Source organism: Sceloporus undulatus, chromosome 1 (assembly GCF_019175285.1).
Source record: "Sceloporus undulatus isolate JIND9_A2432 ecotype Alabama chromosome 1, SceUnd_v1.1, whole genome shotgun sequence".
Classification (NCBI taxonomy): Eukaryota; Metazoa; Chordata; class Lepidosauria; order Squamata; family Phrynosomatidae; genus Sceloporus; species Sceloporus undulatus.
This window is the reverse complement of record NC_056522.1, coordinates 37,672,540-37,690,672: the sequence shown is the minus strand read 5'-3', so window position 1 is coordinate 37,690,672 and position 18,133 is coordinate 37,672,540. Positions and strand designations below refer to the sequence as shown.

Sequence of the window (18,133 nt, the reverse complement as noted above, 5' to 3'; positions counted from 1 at the left end):
TAGGTTCAGAATTCAAAATAGCAAACCAAAAGGAGACAAATCCCATGTGCTCTAAGATGGTCAACTGTTTGTTCCGTGTTTACAGTGTTTAAAAAGCCCAACACATTTCAGCTAGGCCTTCTTCAGGGGCTAAAACAAATATAAATACACTTAAAATAACTGTAAACGTTTATGTCCTTGTGAGTCTGGGGAGGTAGAAACAGTGGGGCATGTTTTATTGTATTGCATCTTTTATTGGGATCTGTAGTGTTGTTTTATAGCACCAATTTTACAAAAAATACCAGGTAAACCTGATATATTTTACATTGATTACCTTCTGGCTAACCAGCAGCCAAGGATTACAAGGATTATATCGGCCTCAGAGGGAGCCCTCAGGCAGACCCAGCAACATCGAGAACTGCCTGAAGGAAGAGGCCCCTCCCTCTTCAACTGTCATCTTGGCCTCAGAGGGAGCCATCAGGCAGACCCAGCAACATCGGGGACTGCCTGAGAGCTGGTGGAGGACTACTTCTGCCGCTGCCCCCCCCCCCATGTCACCTGGGATGAAGCGCCCCAGAACTGCGGAGGACTGTCTTGCCGCTGTGGTGGCTTTTTACCAGGGGGGAGGGGTCAGTGAGAGAGGGGTGTTTTTATGTATTCTTAATTGTTTTATTGATATTTGCTGTGAACCGCCCTGATCTATGGAAGGGCGGTATAAAAATAATAAATTTATTATTATTATTACAACCAAGGTGGCAAGTTCTTGCGTTGCTGCAATAGCTTGTAGATGTAAAATGGTGTCTTAATTTTTAATTTTTTATTCTATCAATCTCATCTAGTATTTGAAGGGATTTCACCCTATATAGTTACTTGAATGTATAGCCTCCAAGCTGTATTCCTATTATATTTGTACTGTACCGTTTGCATTGGGGGGTTTTCTTCCTATTGGGCACTGTATAATATTGTACTCATTTATATTGTTTTATGCTGGTCATCAACCATAATAATGAATTTCAAATTTCACTTAAAATAAATATTTAAAAAGATAGGACTACACTGATCAAATTATGATACAAAATTATTCTTATAGATCTTAATAAAGTTATACATACCCTTTCAGAGAAATCACTGGAGTTGTAAACACTCTCCAAATTACAGGGCCATAAAGATAAAGAGACCAAACAGTGTAGCATTTCTGTATATATACATATTCCAGGTGACTTTGGAAAGTCATAACCAATGAAATGTCTTGGGACAGAACACAGTGGCAAATGATGCAATCTCTCCTGTCAAATGCTCATTCTGTACATCTCTTTATATAATTATATTACATTCATACCACACATGTGTTCTGATGTATAATTTCTCTGTTATATTCAAATTAAATATTGTAGGTCCAAATCTTCATTTAAACCAACAGGCACCAAGGATTTCATTTTTAGAATCCATTCTATCTCTTTTTTCCCTTTAAAATATGTTCTTTATTATTTAATAAAAAGTGTTGGGCTTTTTAAACACTATAAACCCTGAATAAACAGTTGACCATATTAAAGTGGAGCTTGTCTCTTTTTGGTTTGATGCTTGGCTACGTGCTTTCAGTTCCTTATTTATACAGATTGACAAGAAACATGGGAGATTTAACACTCCAAACCAGGTGACAGACCAGATTAACAGCCATTTTTCTGAAGTATTGTCTAGAAGAACAGTGCTGCAGTGCTGTCTTCTAGGGAAAATACATTCAGTTTGATGTGTCATTATTAGATGAATGGCAGGTTTTCCTGGGAATAGATGACTGTGAAATAGTAATAGTGCACTCCTACCAGAACTTCCTGACTAGATAAAACCTACTGCACATTGAAAACACATACAGGATCACTGCAACAATGCATCTTATAAAACATTACTTGCATTTTGTTTGAAAAACAATGAAAACAAGCTATATTTAGAAGTATGCTGACTTGAAACGAGGAAGACTCAAACATAATGAATATATTCCCTTGTTCTTAAAAGAACCATTTGTTTCTATAATCCATAAACTAAGAAACCATTTCCTTGTTCCACTCCTAAGAAAACAAACTGTTTATTAAAATCCAATGACATTTTAATTAAAATAATGTATGGCTACTGTCATGATTAGATACACATTATGTAAAATAGCATATATGTGGTAAAAGTAATACATCTGCCTGTAAAAGAACATAGATGCATGCATCAGAATGAGAAGAACTTAAGACATTACTCAGAATGAATTAATGGTTCATGAATAAGGGCCAAAATGTACATTGTAAAATATATAGCTGGAAAATCCAAAATTGATGGTATCCTCAATACCATCTTGACTGACAACACAGTAATATCTGAGATGGAATGTAGACCTATGGCTCTAATATCATCACCCTTTTCTCCTGTATAGTTTTAAACATCTTTGCCTGATGAAGAAGCCAATGAGGTTTTGAAAGCTTGGATAGCGTATTTTATGCTTTTGAGTTGGCCTAATAAAGTTATCGCTGCTTTGGGATTTGGGATTTTTTTGTATTTTTCTGCACATCCAGCACAGATACCCTTGAATATGTTTACTGCATTTGAAGATGTCCCATTTAACCACAACTGAACCTTAAAACAACAGCATCTAAAACAAGAGGGAGCTAAATGGCTAGGATTTAACTGTTTGAGGATTCTACCTCTCAGAAAGGTACAAAGTCTTTCATTGGACTATAACTGGCAAGTTTTACCTAAACATTTTTCCCCCAGAATTCACAGTAGAGAGACTCCTTGAGAAAAATCAATGTTCTCTAAGAAAGGAGCAGTTAGCTTTGCAAGGATATGGACAGCTGGATCCCAAGGGAAGTTACTCTTCTGTTGCTAATGGAGTTGATATTTTATTACTTGTCTTTTATTGCCATTTGTCCCTAGTCCTTATAGGGCTAGGAAGAGGGTGGCCTCTGCCTGTACTGAAATCCCTCAATACTATCTTAACTGACAATACAGTAATATCTGGGATAGAATGTAGGCCTGCGACTCTAATAACATTGCCTTTTTTCTCCTGTATGATTTTTAACATCTTTGCCCGATGAAGAAGCCAGTGAAGCTTCGAAAGCTTGCATAATATAGTTTATGCTTTGGAGTAGGCCCAATAAAAGTATTGTTGTGCATGGATTTTGAATTTTGTTGTATTTTGCTGCACAACCAACACGGCTACCCCAAATATGATAGTTGGAAAAGTTGCTAACCTATATGGCATAATCCCTCAAAGATCCATAGTCCAGCCAGAATCCTATTGGAGTTATAGGCTAGCATAATAGTCAGTTACACTTAGGGTTGCCATAAGTCAGGACCTCCAAACCGGGACAAATGTAGGACAAATGTAGGACAACATTTTCAAATGTAGGACACTTTTATAAAAATGGAGGACATTGCTGGTTTCTTTTTAAAAAAATATAGGATTAAACAGAAAGGGGGGTTAAATAAGGGGGTTTGAGAAAGGGAGTTATAGAAGGAGGGCTAGATGGGGTACCTAGAGGGGATTAGGGTTAGATAAAGAGGAGTAAGATAGAGAGGGGTTAGAGGGGGGCTTAGAAGAGACTTAAATAAGGAACTTAGAGGGGGGTTAGATGGGCTTAAATTCTAAAGCACCAGAGTTGTTCTCTCTGCAGGGCTCTCAGACTACATACACACTGCAGAAATAACCCAGTCTGACAGTACTTTAACTGTCCTGGATCAATGCTATGGAATTCTGGGAAATGTAGTTTGTTGTGGCTCCAGAGCAGAGCTCTGCTTGTTCAGTGCCAGGAGCTGATTTGCCTGTGTAGTTTGGCTATCTGTTAATTTCACAAACCGCTTGGATTCCCAGTGATTGGGTGGTATATAAATAAATCCTATTATTATTATTATTATTATTATTATTATTATTATTATTAAATAAGGTGGTTAGAGCAGTGGTTCTCAAACTGTGTCCTTTAAGAGATTTTGGACTCCAACTCCCAGAAGCCTCAGACATGTTACTCAATAGTCTGAGATTCTGGGAGCTGAAGTCCAAAATTCCTTCAAGAGCACAGTTTGGGGATCACTGGGTCAGAGAGAGGGGGGAGTAGATAGAGAGGGGTTGGAGGGGGGTTTAGATGGAGAGAAGGAGGTAGATAGAAGGGGGTTAGAGAGGGCTCAGTTAAAGTGGGGTAACGGGGAGAGGGAGTCAGAGAGAGGGTTAGAGAGGAGAGGGGTGTGTGTTTGGGGGGCCTTAGGGAGGGGGCTTCCAATGTCCGATGGGGGCGATCCTATGGGGAGCCTGGGGCCCAGGAGGGGCCTGGAAGGTGCCCTCTTGCCTCTCCCGGGTGCCAGCCCCTTTCTCCTCTTCTGAGCCTAAATGCTGAGGCTCTTCCTCCTCTTCCTCTCCGATGGCTGGGTCCCTGAGGCGCCCCTCCCCTTTAGTGAGGCAGCTCTCCCAGCGCTTCAGAGCCCCTTCCTTGCAAGAGCAGGAGGAGGAGGAGAAGGGCTGGGGGGCAGGGGGTCCAGGAAAGGGCCCTTTCGTTCCCCAGGCTGGGCTGCCCCAGAGGCCAGGGCCATTTCCTCCCCTCTCCCAGCGGCCTGCCTGGATGGGCGGGGGCCACTGCTGCTGCCGACCTGCCTGGCCCTGCTCCTCCTCCTCGCGCCTTGTTGCCCTGCCTGACTAAGTCTGCTCCTTGGGAGGGCTGGCCAATAGGGGCAAGGCAGAGCAGCAGAGCCCTCCCCTGCCAGCTCCAGCCCATCACAATATAGGGATGCAGCAGGGCCAGGAGCCGGGCAGCCACCCAAGGGTGTGACGTGACCGGGAACGCCCCCTAGAAATCGGGGGAGTCACGCCTCCCACCGGGTTATGGCAAGCCTAGTTACACTAGTGGCTGCAATATCTGTGAGCTTCTATAGTGAATAAGAGATGGCTACTTCTGAATAACTATTTTTTGGGAGATGGACACAGCTGAAGTACACTGGGACAGATCAGTACTACTTGAAGGTAGTGGACCATGGACTGGTGCCAGTCCACACACCATTATCAGTCAGACCCTAACAAGTTTCCAGTAGAGAAAAAAACAGTGGTAACCAATGGGCATTAATATGGTGCCAGTCCCTGGCATATTGGGGGGGAAATGCTGGTCCCCTGTATCAGATAGCTTGAGATGCACTGACTTAAACAACTGCCTGTTCCATGGCACTGGTAATTGTCAATGCCATCCTTCCCAGAGTCTTTGGCTCTGGGGAAATAGGCAGCTCAGAGCCAACAGCAGTAAAATTTCTGCCCTTTTCTCAGGTCAGCTATACCTGACATTTTTGCCACCATCTTCACTGCTGGAAGCATTATTATTATTATTATTATTATTATTATTATTATTTGTATCCCGCCCCTCTGCGAACAAACGGGGAGGCTAACAAAGTTAAAAATACAGCACATATAAAATCCCTGGTGCCCTCCCCTCCTTAAAAAAGTATTAAATCCAATGCAGAATTAAAAACAAACAAACAAACAAAAAACATACAAGTTAAAAACTAACCATATCAGTGGAATCAACAGGATTACAGCCACGATTCCCCCCGCATCACCACACCATAACTGTATTTCAGATTACAAATAAAATACTGATTTCTTCACCTGCAGAGTTTGGCATACATACACTATTTCAAATCCAATGCATTTAGAGACTAGAGACTTGTAATTGTCCAGTTCCCTTCTGCTAAGTAGAACACAAATTACATTTAACTGAACCTAATTTGCTCTTAGTATTCCTCTCTAGCTGCCATCTATGTGTTCTGATAAGTACTGTCCCTTGTTGTTGTTGTTGTTGTTGTTGTTGTGAGCCTTCAAGTCATTTCTGACTTGTGGCAACGCTAAGGTGAACCTATTATGGAGTTTTCTTGGCAGGATTTGGTCAGAGGGGGTTTGCCCTTGCCTTCCTCTAAGGCTGAGAGATTGTGACTTGGCCAAGGTCAGTCAGTGGGTTTCCATGGCCAAGCAGGGATTGAAACCCAGTGTCCTAGTCCAACATTCAAACCACAACACCCTGCTACTTCTTAGGAATGAACAAATTAGTCATTTTCACTTTGATGCATTTTCAGATTTTTTTCAATGTCAACTCCTTTCCTTCCCAAACATAAAGAAAATTTTAATACCCCTTTCAAAACAAAATGGAATGAAATTTTCTCCATTTGCAGTGGCCACAATAAGTAAGTACAGGTACCTAGAGCATCTACATGGAGAGAGTAATCTGATTTAAAAGAACAGCACATCTTCAGACACCTGAAAAATCTGTAACATGTATAATAAATTAGAATATACTGGTAAATGCAGAAATCACCATCAGACATTATAAATGCAGACTCAACTAATGAGTGTTTAATTAACTGTAGCTTAAGTGGGACCACTGAGCAACCAGAAGAGTTATCAGTATGCTTGAGGCTACCCTAATGTTTGCAAAACTTCCAGCCTTGGCACCATATTAAAAATCTAAGGGGACAAGCCCTCCTCTGCCCATGATGACTAGGCATAGTCAGTACTGAAAAAAGTGGATGATATTTGGAAAAGAAAAATGGAACATAGTGAGGGAGGGGCAGGAACAGCACAAACTGCTGTTTGGTGGGGAAATATAGAGATGAATGTTGAAAAATAAATTCCATTGATATTATAAGGTACTAAACAAATGTCAAAGCCCTTAAAAAATGTAGGGCGCTTGCTGTATCCAACTGGAGATGGGATGCATCTGTCATCCCACCATTCATATATTATAAGTCCCATACCTAGGTAATAAGCCCTGCTTTTCAGCATCTGTGAATTGAGTGCATTTATCCACAGGACAATGCATGAGGCTTCATATGACACCTGGCTGCATAGGGTTCCTAAGCACACTGATGCCCTTACAAGGCTCTGACTGCTTGTCAGTAGCGTCACGGGGGGGGGGATGCGAACTGCACCAGAAGAGGAGGCTGACACACAGTCAGACCCCCGCTCCCTACAGAAGTCTTTCAGTCCAGGCAGGCAGCAGGTGGCTGTTTCTCTGGCTGAGCTGTCATTTTTCACACACCTTGGGGGAGGGGCCTCTGGCCGGGGTGGCCATTTCCATGACTCCCCAGCTGTTTCCAGCTGGCTGGAACAGACCTGTACACCAATTCTGTTTGCTTTGGCCTGGCTTCTTCTCAGGAGAAAGCCAGCCCGAAGCAAGGAGCCATCTTGAAACAGCTGCACAGCTGCAGAAACAGCCACCCGGGGTGTGGGTACGCTCCAACCAGCTCCTGGCTTCGGCCTGGCTTTCCCCTGAGAGAAAGTCAGGCCAAAGCAAGCAGGAACAGGGTGCACCCTCATCCCTTCTCATTGAAGCTTCCCCTTCTGCTTTGAAGCCCCACCCTCATCGCACGGGGTGATACCAACATAAATACACCACTGCTGCTTGTACAGATTCTATTGAAGACAATCTAACTCAATATGTAGACCTCAGAGGGTAAGGCTTACACACTGACACCATGTCAATGCTAGGAGATGATGCAGAAGATTTTTTTTGCTTGAGCCTACTGGAAAGGGCAAGATTCTGCCCCCTCTCTCCTCTGCAGAGTTAAATGAATGCAAACTACTTTTGCACTTTGTACTCAGTTTGTAGCGAAATAGGCTGAGGAAAAAGGAGGAAAGTGGTAGGAGATGAGAGGAACTGGAACATTTTAAGAGCAACTGAAAAGTGAGATCAATTTAGACTGTTTCTGTCAAACTGGGACAGCTGGAGGGTACCCTATAGCAATTTGCTGCTGCTGCTGTGTGTAAGACTGGAACTTTACACATTTAGATACACAGAAAGACATTATTTTACATCACTGTTTCATTAATCAAATAAAATTGTTTAAAGTAGGCTGCATATGAAAATGGTAAAGAAAAGTAATTGTAAGCAAAGTTTTCAAAACTAATCGAAACAACAAAACGTTATCGAGAACTCTCTTACCTCTTCCTTTGTCTTTTTTGATAGAACTCTCAGCCAGTCACCAATCATACTCAGGACAGCAGCAAAATACGCAAGGCCCACAAGGATCCAGAACCACACAACTGGTTTATAGAAATCAATGTATTCAATATCTGATCCCCCTGAAAAATAAAGATTGGTGTGTTTTTAAAAAAGAAAGAAATCAAGTAAATATATGTTTACTCTCTTATATCCAACATCATCTATTCCATTCCATTATTATTTATCAGGGAAGCAGGTGCCTATTTCATTTCTTTGAACTTCTTATGAACTTTGCACAACAAAGAGCAATATGAGTAAGACAGAAATTCAACAGTAAAACTGGTAAATGAGGGCAACATCCAGACAAAGTTAAGAACTTGTCACTTCCATTCATCGCAGTCAGTAAGATGTGCACTTTCCTAAACCTTTTCTACTGAACCCAATGGTTTGCTTTGGAAAGCATGCTAAATTATAGCTTAGTGTTACTTGCAGAAGCTGGCAAAGTTCCTGTCAGGAGTTGGGGTGTGTAGAAAAGAGAAACCTCTATTGTAAACAGTGGTAGCTTCTCTTGCTCTCTTTTTCACTTGTTCTACCTGAAATGGCAGAAGCATTGCCAGTTGAGGATTGTCCCTGGTCCTGAAGTTTCTGGGCCAAAACCTGAGACTTAGGGATTTCCACTGGTGATGTAATTAAGCTTTATGCTTTAAGTACCAACCACAATTTCTCACAGCTTTTCAGTCAAACACACAAATGCATAGACAGATATGTCTGCTTGGGGGGAAAGACAGAAAATCTTAGCTAAAGAAGCTGTTCCCAGATCAAGGTGAAATGAGTGGGTTATTCCTTTTCATTGGCTTAGGGAAACAGAATATTTAATCTAGCCTACTCTGCCCTAAAGGCACCCAGATCCTCTCTGATCTTGGAAGCTAAGCAAAATCAGCCTGGGTTAATACTTGGATGGAAGACTGCCAATGAATACCAGGTGCTGTAGGCTCCATTTCATGGGAAGGAACATGCAAAACTACCTTAGTATTCCTTGCCTAAGAAAACTCTATGAAATTCATGGGGTCACTATAAATCAACAGGGGAATTGAAGGGATGCGCACACACTTATTTGTAGCCAGAAGGTAGACACACAGCGGAATGCTCCCTGAGAAGCAATGATTTGGAGGGAAGAAGGAAACTAAATTAAACACATCACATACACACACACACAAAGCATCTTTGCAAGTAGGAACATCAATTAATCCTTGCAAATTGTAGCAAGCTGCTGCACTGCCAGCTGTGTTGGAGATTTGCAAAGAACCTGCTCCTCTTGCCTGGAGATGAGCTCATCATAACTACAGAATCTGCACCCTTGTCTCTTGCCTGGAGAGGAATCAAGGAAACTTGGCCCTCAGATGTGGCAATCCTAGCTGGCAGTTAATTTAGAAAAACAAATGACTAGTTGGCCAAACTGCATACAATGTACATGATCTAGATCAAGGCCAGCACACTTACATGTAAGTAAAAAGGAAAGAGAAGTTCAGCTGCACATTACATATTTAATGTATTATTTAGTTCAGTCCACCAAATCATACCTAACTGAAAAATTGCCGGTGCAATCCTAAAAATACTTACCTAATAGCTAAGTCCCATTGAATGGGATAGTGGAAATTACTTCTAACTAATGACACATATGACTTCATTGTAATATATTCAATCTCAGACATATAAGCACCATTGCATTTTCCTTAGGTGTGCAAATGGGTCTTGCAGCACCTTTGAGACTAACTGAGCAAAAGAAGTTAGTCTCGAAGGTTCTACAAAATCCCTTTCCATACTAATTCCAGATTAACATCACTAGTTCTTCAAATGTGTCATGGAGGAAGGACTGCAACGTTTGAGTGATTTTAGAAGAACTGTTCCAGTATTGAGACTACTGAGTATTCAGATTCAAGTATCTTAAGCATTAGATCCATAGCGTATACCAGTAAAAACAGTGGTTATCTCTGATAAATAAACAGCTGGATTAGCAAAGGACCATTTTGTTCCTTCCATTTAAGAGTGTGTCTTACATCCTGATTTAGAAACTGATTTAGCCCGAATATTCAAACAATTATCTTCATACTTGGTGTAACACCTAAGTGATATTTTTAATATAAAATTTTAATATTAAAACACATACAGATGTCATACAAAACATACAAGAAAAAAAAACATTAAAAAAAATCTTCTCACAGCTATTTCACAGTGGATGTGCCATCGGCGTTTGAAGCTCAACATGTCCAAGACAGAGCTTCCTGTCTTTCCTTCTAAGTCCACCCTTCCACACTCCTTTTCTGTCTCTGTGAACAACACTTCTATTCAACCAGTCCAGCAAGCCTGCAGTCTTGGTTTTATCTTTGATTCTTCTCTGTCGTGTATCCCTCAGATCCAGACCACAGCCAAGGCTTGTAGATTCCTTTTGTACAATATTGCCAAAATCCGACTATTTCTCTCTGACTCTACTGCCAAGATCTTGGTCCATGCCTTAGTGATCTCACAACTTGATTACTGTAACATCCTTCTGGCAGGGCTTCCTCTTTCTCACCTCCATCTTTTAATTTCTGTCCAGCATTCAGCTGCACGCATTATCACATCCGCCCACCACTCTGACCACATCTCTCCTGTGTTGGCATCCCTTCACTGGCTCCCCCTCCCTTTTCGTATTCAGTATAAGTTCCTGCTGTCCACGTTTAAAGCCCTCCATGGGCTGGCCCCTCCTTACTTATCAGACCTTATTTCTTCTCACCTTTCCACTAGGGCCCTCCGTTCTGGTAGTCAAGGTCTGCTGTCCCAGCCCAGGATTTCCTCTGCCCCATCTCGGATTCGCCCCTTTTCACTTGCTGCCCCTCACTCCTGGAACCTTCTTCCCCCCCAAACAAGAGCCATCACTTCTTTAACCAGTTTCAAAACGGAGTTGAAGACCATCTTGTTCAGAGAAGCGTTCCCAGGCTTTGCATAATTGTCACTTGCTATTTGATGCTCTTTTGTTGTCTGTTTATTGAATCATTTCCTGTATTGCTATGTATTTTATATGTATCATCCTACTAGAAAGGCCCCTTCCCCACCATCACTCCCTTCTCCTTTTGTGTGGTGTCTTTTTAGATTGTAAGCCTGAGAGCAGGGAACCATCTAATTAAAAAGACTGTATGTACAGTGCTGTGTAAATTTACAGCACTTTATAAATAAAGGTTAATAATAATAAATACCCTCTCCTACATCACCCAGTAACAATCCCATATATTACCAATAACAATCTTACACATTCATTTATCTATTTCATTAACCTTATTAAATTGTATCACAGACCTTTCTTATTTTACCTTGTTACATTGTTAACCTCTCCCACTCATCCTACCATTTCCACATATACCACTTCCATTCTTCTCATCCCTTACTTTCCCTTCCCTTTCTGAATACCTTTCCATTACCTTTCCTTCCTCTCCTTCCCATACTGTACTACTAACCTTCCAACTCTTTATCTCCCATCCATTTCTGCATTTTACTATCTCCTTTCTACCTACTCCTCCCACCCATACCCTTTTGTTTCTCCACCTTCTTTCATCTACTCTTATGTTCCACTCACATACTCATACCCTCTACACTTACTTATCCCTTCTTCGTACTAGTAATATTCAACCCATACAAATCAGAGCAACCTTTAGTGGTTTGCAGAAAACAATCTTGCTGAATGTGAAGTTGAAGGCTTTCACGGTTGGCATCCATAGTTTTTTGTGGGTTTTTTGGGCTATGTGACCATGTTCTAGAAGAATTTAGAAGAACAAATTCTTCTAGAACATGGTCACATAGCCCAAAAAACGCACAAAAAACAGTATTGTTCAAAATAATGTGTTTGGCCAATAAACATTTTGGAATGAATTAATCTTTGGAAGAAGGATAAGTGAATTTTAAGAATTTGGGGAAATTTACTCATGTAAACGTGAGGCAGATGATACTTTTTCTTCTTGCTAAGGAGAATAGTCAGTTTTATTCTTTGAGCCCACCAGAAAGCTCTTGAGAACTATGCTACATCAAAAAGTAATGCTATGGAGCATTCTCCCCCAGGAACATAATCTTGTATTTTTGCATTCTGCAACAATGCATTTTTAAAATATAAAAGAAAACTAAAGAAAAAGGCTGATATTTAAATACTGTTTACAAAAGTTGCCAAATACTCTCCCTCCTCACTTTTAAAGAGGTTAAATGGTCATATGAACAATGGAGAGCGGGAGATTTGGCCCAGCTTTCAATTTAATAGCACAGGCAGAGGCACCTGCAGTTCTACATTGTGATTGTTAATAAGGAAGTTCTTACACTGTAAAGAGCTGAGAAACACTGGTAAGTATTAATGTACATGCCTGACACTTCTGTGAAATCACTGCAATCTGTTACATAATGTGGCTCAAAAGTACAGCATGATATAACAGCAATATTTTCTTTAAGGTCGTGTGAGAAATGATGGGTGTTGGAGTCGAACAACACCTGAGGGATCACAAGTTACTCACCCCTTGCCTAGCATGTTAAAAGCAGCAGATCAATTTTGCCTGAAAGTGAAATTGCTGCCACTTTTGAATACAGAAGCCATTGTGGTGATTTCATTTTTAAATGGCAGTCTTTAGGTCCTTTGTTTATTTTCTTTGTTCAAGTAGGGTTGTGACTGATGCATTTATGGTCAGTGATAAGAAGACAAATTGTCACACCAAGCACTGAGCATGTTTTATTACTGCACAGCTCTGGGAAGTAGTACTGTCCTTAATTACAAGTTGAGAGTAGCAAGACGAATTTGACAAACAATACAGGACATAATGCAATAAGGGCAGCAAAGAACAGCCAAGCGCCATTGCAGGGAGGAATGAAAAGTAATTTAGAAAGGTGAGGATGAGATGTACATGAATGAGTACAGGCAACCTATGTGGTTTTGAAAATGAAAGGTTACTGAAGGAGAAAGTGAATAAAAGATTGTAGGTGGGGATGTCATACCTTTAAAAAATAGGCTGTACTAAGGACAGTTAAAAGGTCTTGTCAAATGTTCTCAACGATCCAGTGCAGAGTTAAGGGTAAGTCACATTTTCCTACTGTACTTCAGATTACTCACATTCACAGAGTCAACCTTCTATCAAGACTTGCAGAATGATGATTATGATTAAGACGTTAAAGAGTCTAATCTCTGATCTTGTACTTTTGATTGATGTCTGTCTGCTCACACCTCCATATTTTCTAAGTTAAGCAATGTCACCTAGTGGTAGACAAAGCTGACTGCAGTGACAAAGGCACTTCAGGTCCCAGGAATTTTGAGGTTACATGAGGCTAAATGTGTCATGAGTGTTTTATGTTGCTTTTAGTTACAAGCTAAACAATTTCATTGACTCCAATGCATTAGTGAAATTGTTTAAGTCTTCCTCTTAACATTCTTGGGCCACTGCTGTGGTCTACAGCCAGCTGGCAGTCTTATAATCAACACCAATATACTGAACATAAGCACTGCAGAAGCTGTTTAATGCAGAGGCATATAAACACAATGATTGGCAGCAAACTTTCAGATGATGAATGGGACATACTCTGCTGTTAAATCTTTCACCCCTACCATGATTAAAGCCTAGTTACTTCTTCTAGGCTTTTGGCACAGTCTAATTCTAGATTCAGGAATGGCTGTAATGATTTTTAATTCAGTGCTCTTTACAACATTACTCAAGCAAAAAGATCCTCTATTTTGTTTTTGTTTTTTAATCATCTATGTCACAATGTTGTTTTTCTAAGGTGAAACTATAGGGCTACCTATAAATTCCTCAGAAAGTTTAGGGTTCTAGATTCTAGAATTTTAAACAACAATTCTAAATTTGATAAGATTGCTCTTTCTGGATTTAAGACTAAAAAATAGAGACTAAACATTTAAAGTAGAATAGCAATGTCCATATCAACCACAGGAGGCTCAAGTTGTAAAACAAAAATTAGAAACAATATTTATCTGTGGTTGGCATCATTAGTAGTTTAAGAAATAGAAAAGAACTGTTCTGCAATTATGGATGAGCACAGCAATTTCCTGATATCCTATATAGAGAGAAGACTGAAAACTTATAAGGTCTGAGCAACAGACAGTGGTGAACCAAAAACTGGAATCAACAGTTGAGCCAGGGAATCAGAGCCAAAGAAAAAAGCCAGTCATTAGAGGTCCTTAGAGAAAACCAAAGAAGATATATACAGGATGAGAAGTAGACCACAAGAACAGATAAATAAACTAGAATAACAATGAAGGTCTTGCTGTTAGGCAAGGTCACATCTCAAACAAAATGGCCTATTTTTTTTCAATACAGGAGAGTCCAATAGTCTATGCGGAAAAGGCCAGCTCAGAATCTAAGGACTCCTCCAGACCATCCAAATTATTCTAAATGTCAGTGCTTTCTATTTTAATATTTATTGGCTTGTAATGGTTGTTTGGTAGTTGCACACCAATGACACTTCGTGACCACAGTGGTGGGATTGCATGCCCCTGTGAGACCAGGGACCATGCTGATGACAGTAGGATGATGATGATGATGATGATGATGATGATGATGATGATGATAGAAGGATCTACCATACTAGACAGGGTTTTTTTTGTTTGTTTGTTGTTGTTTTTTGCTGAGGAGCTGGACTAAATGTGCCATTAAACTACTGGGCAGCAGTAGTAGTGTATGTATGGGGGGGGGGGGGTGACATTGATGTAGGATCTCCCAGAGACAAAAGCAGTAGCACTATAGCTAACACTTGTTAGCTATGGTAAACTTCTTTTTGAATATCTCTCACCATGAAAACCCTATGATTAGTCAATCCAAAATGAAACAATATGAAACTTACAGGTCAGGTGGCACTCAACAAGCTAAACGGGTTACAGCAGAGGACAGCTATGAATTATCTGTGGTTAATGGACTCAGGCCAAAAGGATGTTTAGCTGCTGACATGCTCAGAAGTGAAAGAAAAGTGCAAACATTATATGAACATGAAATGTGACAAGCATGACTTGGGGAAAGTTAGGATTGTACATGCCATCATCTTTCCAATTTATATGCATGCTTATGAAAGCTGGACAGTGAAGAAGAGTGACAGGAAGAAAATCAGCTCATCTGAAAGGTGGTGCTAGAGAAATGTTTTACAAATACCATGGACTACTAAAAAGACAAATAAGTAGGTGCTAGAGCCAGTGTGGTGTAGTTGTTTGAGCGTTGCACTATGACTCTGGAGGCCAGAGTTCACCATAAGCTGGAAATTATTTGAAGGCACACAACAACGACAGAGAAAATGAAATCTAAATCAAAAATAACTAAACTGAGTCTGTTGTACTTCAGCCATATCATGGGAAGGCATCACTCACTAGAAAAGACAATCATCCTGGGTACAATACAAGGGCAGTGGGAAAAGAGGAAAACCTCAATGCATGTGGATAGACTCAATCAAGGAAGCCACAGCTCTGAGTCTGAAACATCTCAGCAGAGTTGCTGCAGATAGGGTTGCTTGGAGGTTGCTCATTCATAGGGTTGTCATAAGGTGAAATCAACTTATGCAGTTGACAAGCACAATCAATGTTTCTTCTCCTTCATCTAGTTGTATCTTAAATATACTGTACAGGGAATGTGACCCTGATTTGTTTCTGGTTTAGCAGAGTTTAGCACTTCCTCCAATCTGCATGACTCGGACAGGAAGGCATAGTATAGATATGGGGGAATCCAAATGACTACAACTATAACTCCCACTAAATTACACGGCCACTCTGGATGTGTCATAAGAAATCTTCACTGCTAGTTCCGATGACCGCATGGATATGCTACACTGTGAAAGTTTCCCATTAAGCCTGGAATAAGCTATAGCTTTAGCTCGGGGCAGGATTCCTCTAAATCAACAATTTGATTTGACCTTTACTTTATGCCTAATGCCTTTGCCTGGCTCACACATGGATTTGTGTGTCTAGGGATGGAATTCTTCACCAGGTTTTTTCTTGAAAGAATGAGTAATTTTAGCAATTTTCTTCCTACTGTGAGAAAGTTTTTTTAAAAAAGCACCAAAGTTTCTGAATGTTATTTGCAATTTGAGACTTCTGTCCAAATTTGTGTACGGCTGTTTTGTGCAGAAAACAGCATTTTCTATGCAGAAAAAATATTTACTGTTTTCTGTGCAGAAAATGTGTGTGAAAGGCCTGAACAGACAGGCCGTAATAAAGCTGCTTTGGATCACTTTGGAGGTATGTGATTTAAATGACACACACATCTTAAGAGGCCAGAAGCCGCACCAAAGCTGCGCTCCAGTCCTTCTTCTTGTCAAGGTTTCTCAATATGAAAAAAAATGTATTTCAACCATTTTTCAAATATATTCTAATATATTTTCCAGTCCTATTTCTGTCACATTTTCTCTTTTTTCGTTCCCCACGTTCTCTTTAATACTGATTTTTTAAAATACTTATCTACTGCTCAAGAGGGCTACAACTCATCTGTTTACCCATTTTCTACAAAACTTTGATATATAACATCTATTATTATTCATTATTATGGCCTGAAACCTGATCCTGTCTCATGCATGCTGCTGCAGTATGGAAATATTTGTTAACATTGTCAATGGTGTGAAACATTCACATTCAATTTAAGGTTGCAAAAGTAAAGTTTAAATATAGTGCCAACATGCATGAAAGTACATACTGCACATGGATGTGCATTGAGCATTATGTAAATGCATATTTGGTATAGTTGGCCCTCCCTAGCCACACTTCCAATCATCCATGGCTTGAAAATATCCCCTCTCTCCCTGAAAAAAAGACAAGCAAACCTTGATTTTGCCATTTTATATAAAGGACACCATTTTATGACACCACCTGAACATCCACAGATTTTGGTACCCACTGGGGGTCCTGGAACAAAGCTCCAATGGGTACAGTATATGATTCCGTTACACAATGTTGCTAACCAGCAATATTTATGTGTAACTCTCCATTCAGGGATGTGCATTATGCCACTCTTGTAATTTTGGCCACAGTCCCTTTTTATTGAGCAAATTCTTTATTTTATTTTTCTTGTGCTTATCTTACAAATCAGATCAGGCTAAGATAATAACTTGCCAACATCTACCAAAAGAGCTTCATGGCTTAGCTGGGATATGAACTGTAGCCTCCTATATCAAAACACAAAACTGTACTATGCTTTCCCAACTTAGCTTATCAGGATTAGTCATATCAGCAGGACTTCACTACAGTTCTGTAGTATTTTCCTGTTTTCCTATTTTTAATCTGCTCATAATCTATTCCCATGGAACCAGTTTTCAAGCTCTGATTCTATATTTAGCATGGTTTCTGTCATCATGAAGATGAAAAATGTACATGGAAAAGCTTTCTAACTTTTCACCTTCACAGAGCAATTTGCTGTTTTTTTTAAAAAAAAATGTTTAAAGCAATTACTTCTCTTCCAACTGGTGGAAGAGAATTTAGACCTATAGGATTCTAATTTTTCAGGAGACATTACAAACTGATTCTTAAGCTATTTCTCCCAACCCATTCATTTTCAATATACAATTTCATGATACAATATAATTTTCAACAATTTTTTTTAAAAGCAACATTTTTCTTACTAGTATGGACTAAAAATATTTACAATATGGTTATTTTAAGTGGGCAGAAGGCAATTTGAATGCCAAAGATCACAGTTGAAACATATGAAATATCTGACCATTGAAAAGGTACACATTGCACATGGATTAGCATTATGTAGATGCATATTTGGAATAGTTAGCTCTCCCTATCCACAGAGCCAACCATCCATGACTTGAAAATACCCCCCCCCCCAAAAAAAAACCCAACTTTAAGACAAGTGACAAATATGGCTATTTACCATAAACATTTTATTGAATGGATTCTGTTCTTCAAATAATAATAATAATAATAATAATAATAATAATAATAATAATTTATATTCCGCTTAATCTCTAGGAATCCAAGCAGATTACAACAGTAAAGCAAAATACAGTTAAAAGAGAATACTGTACATTAAAAATTCCAAGATCCCCATCCCTTCCCCCAGTCATAAAAACTTAATTAAATGCTTAAAGGAGATTAAACCAAGAAAAGACGTTAAAAACATTAATATACAATAACGATTAAAATAAAATGAGTCTCAAGCAGAGTCTGGGTAGAATAAAGATAAAGATGGGGGGTAATGGGAGAAAAA

The 18,133-nt window shown here is 39.8% G+C and overlaps 1 protein-coding gene and 1 long non-coding RNA gene across 4 annotated transcripts in view; one reads left to right on the top strand and one right to left on the bottom strand.

Annotated features, from left to right (window-relative positions):
• KCNK2 (potassium two pore domain channel subfamily K member 2) overlaps positions 1-18,133 on the bottom strand; it is a 125,880-nt gene that overhangs the window by 24,593 nt on the left and 83,154 nt on the right. For all 3 annotated transcript variants that reach the window (XM_042446131.1, XM_042446132.1, XM_042446134.1), the window contains exon 6: positions 7,929-8,068. In XM_042446131.1, the coding sequence (XP_042302065.1) occupies positions 7,929-8,068 (140 nt within the window). The remainder of the gene's footprint in view (positions 1-7,928; positions 8,069-18,133) is intronic.
• Positions 1-18,133, top strand: part of LOC121919490 — a 36,957-nt gene that overhangs the window by 8,178 nt on the left and 10,646 nt on the right. The window lies entirely within an intron of this gene.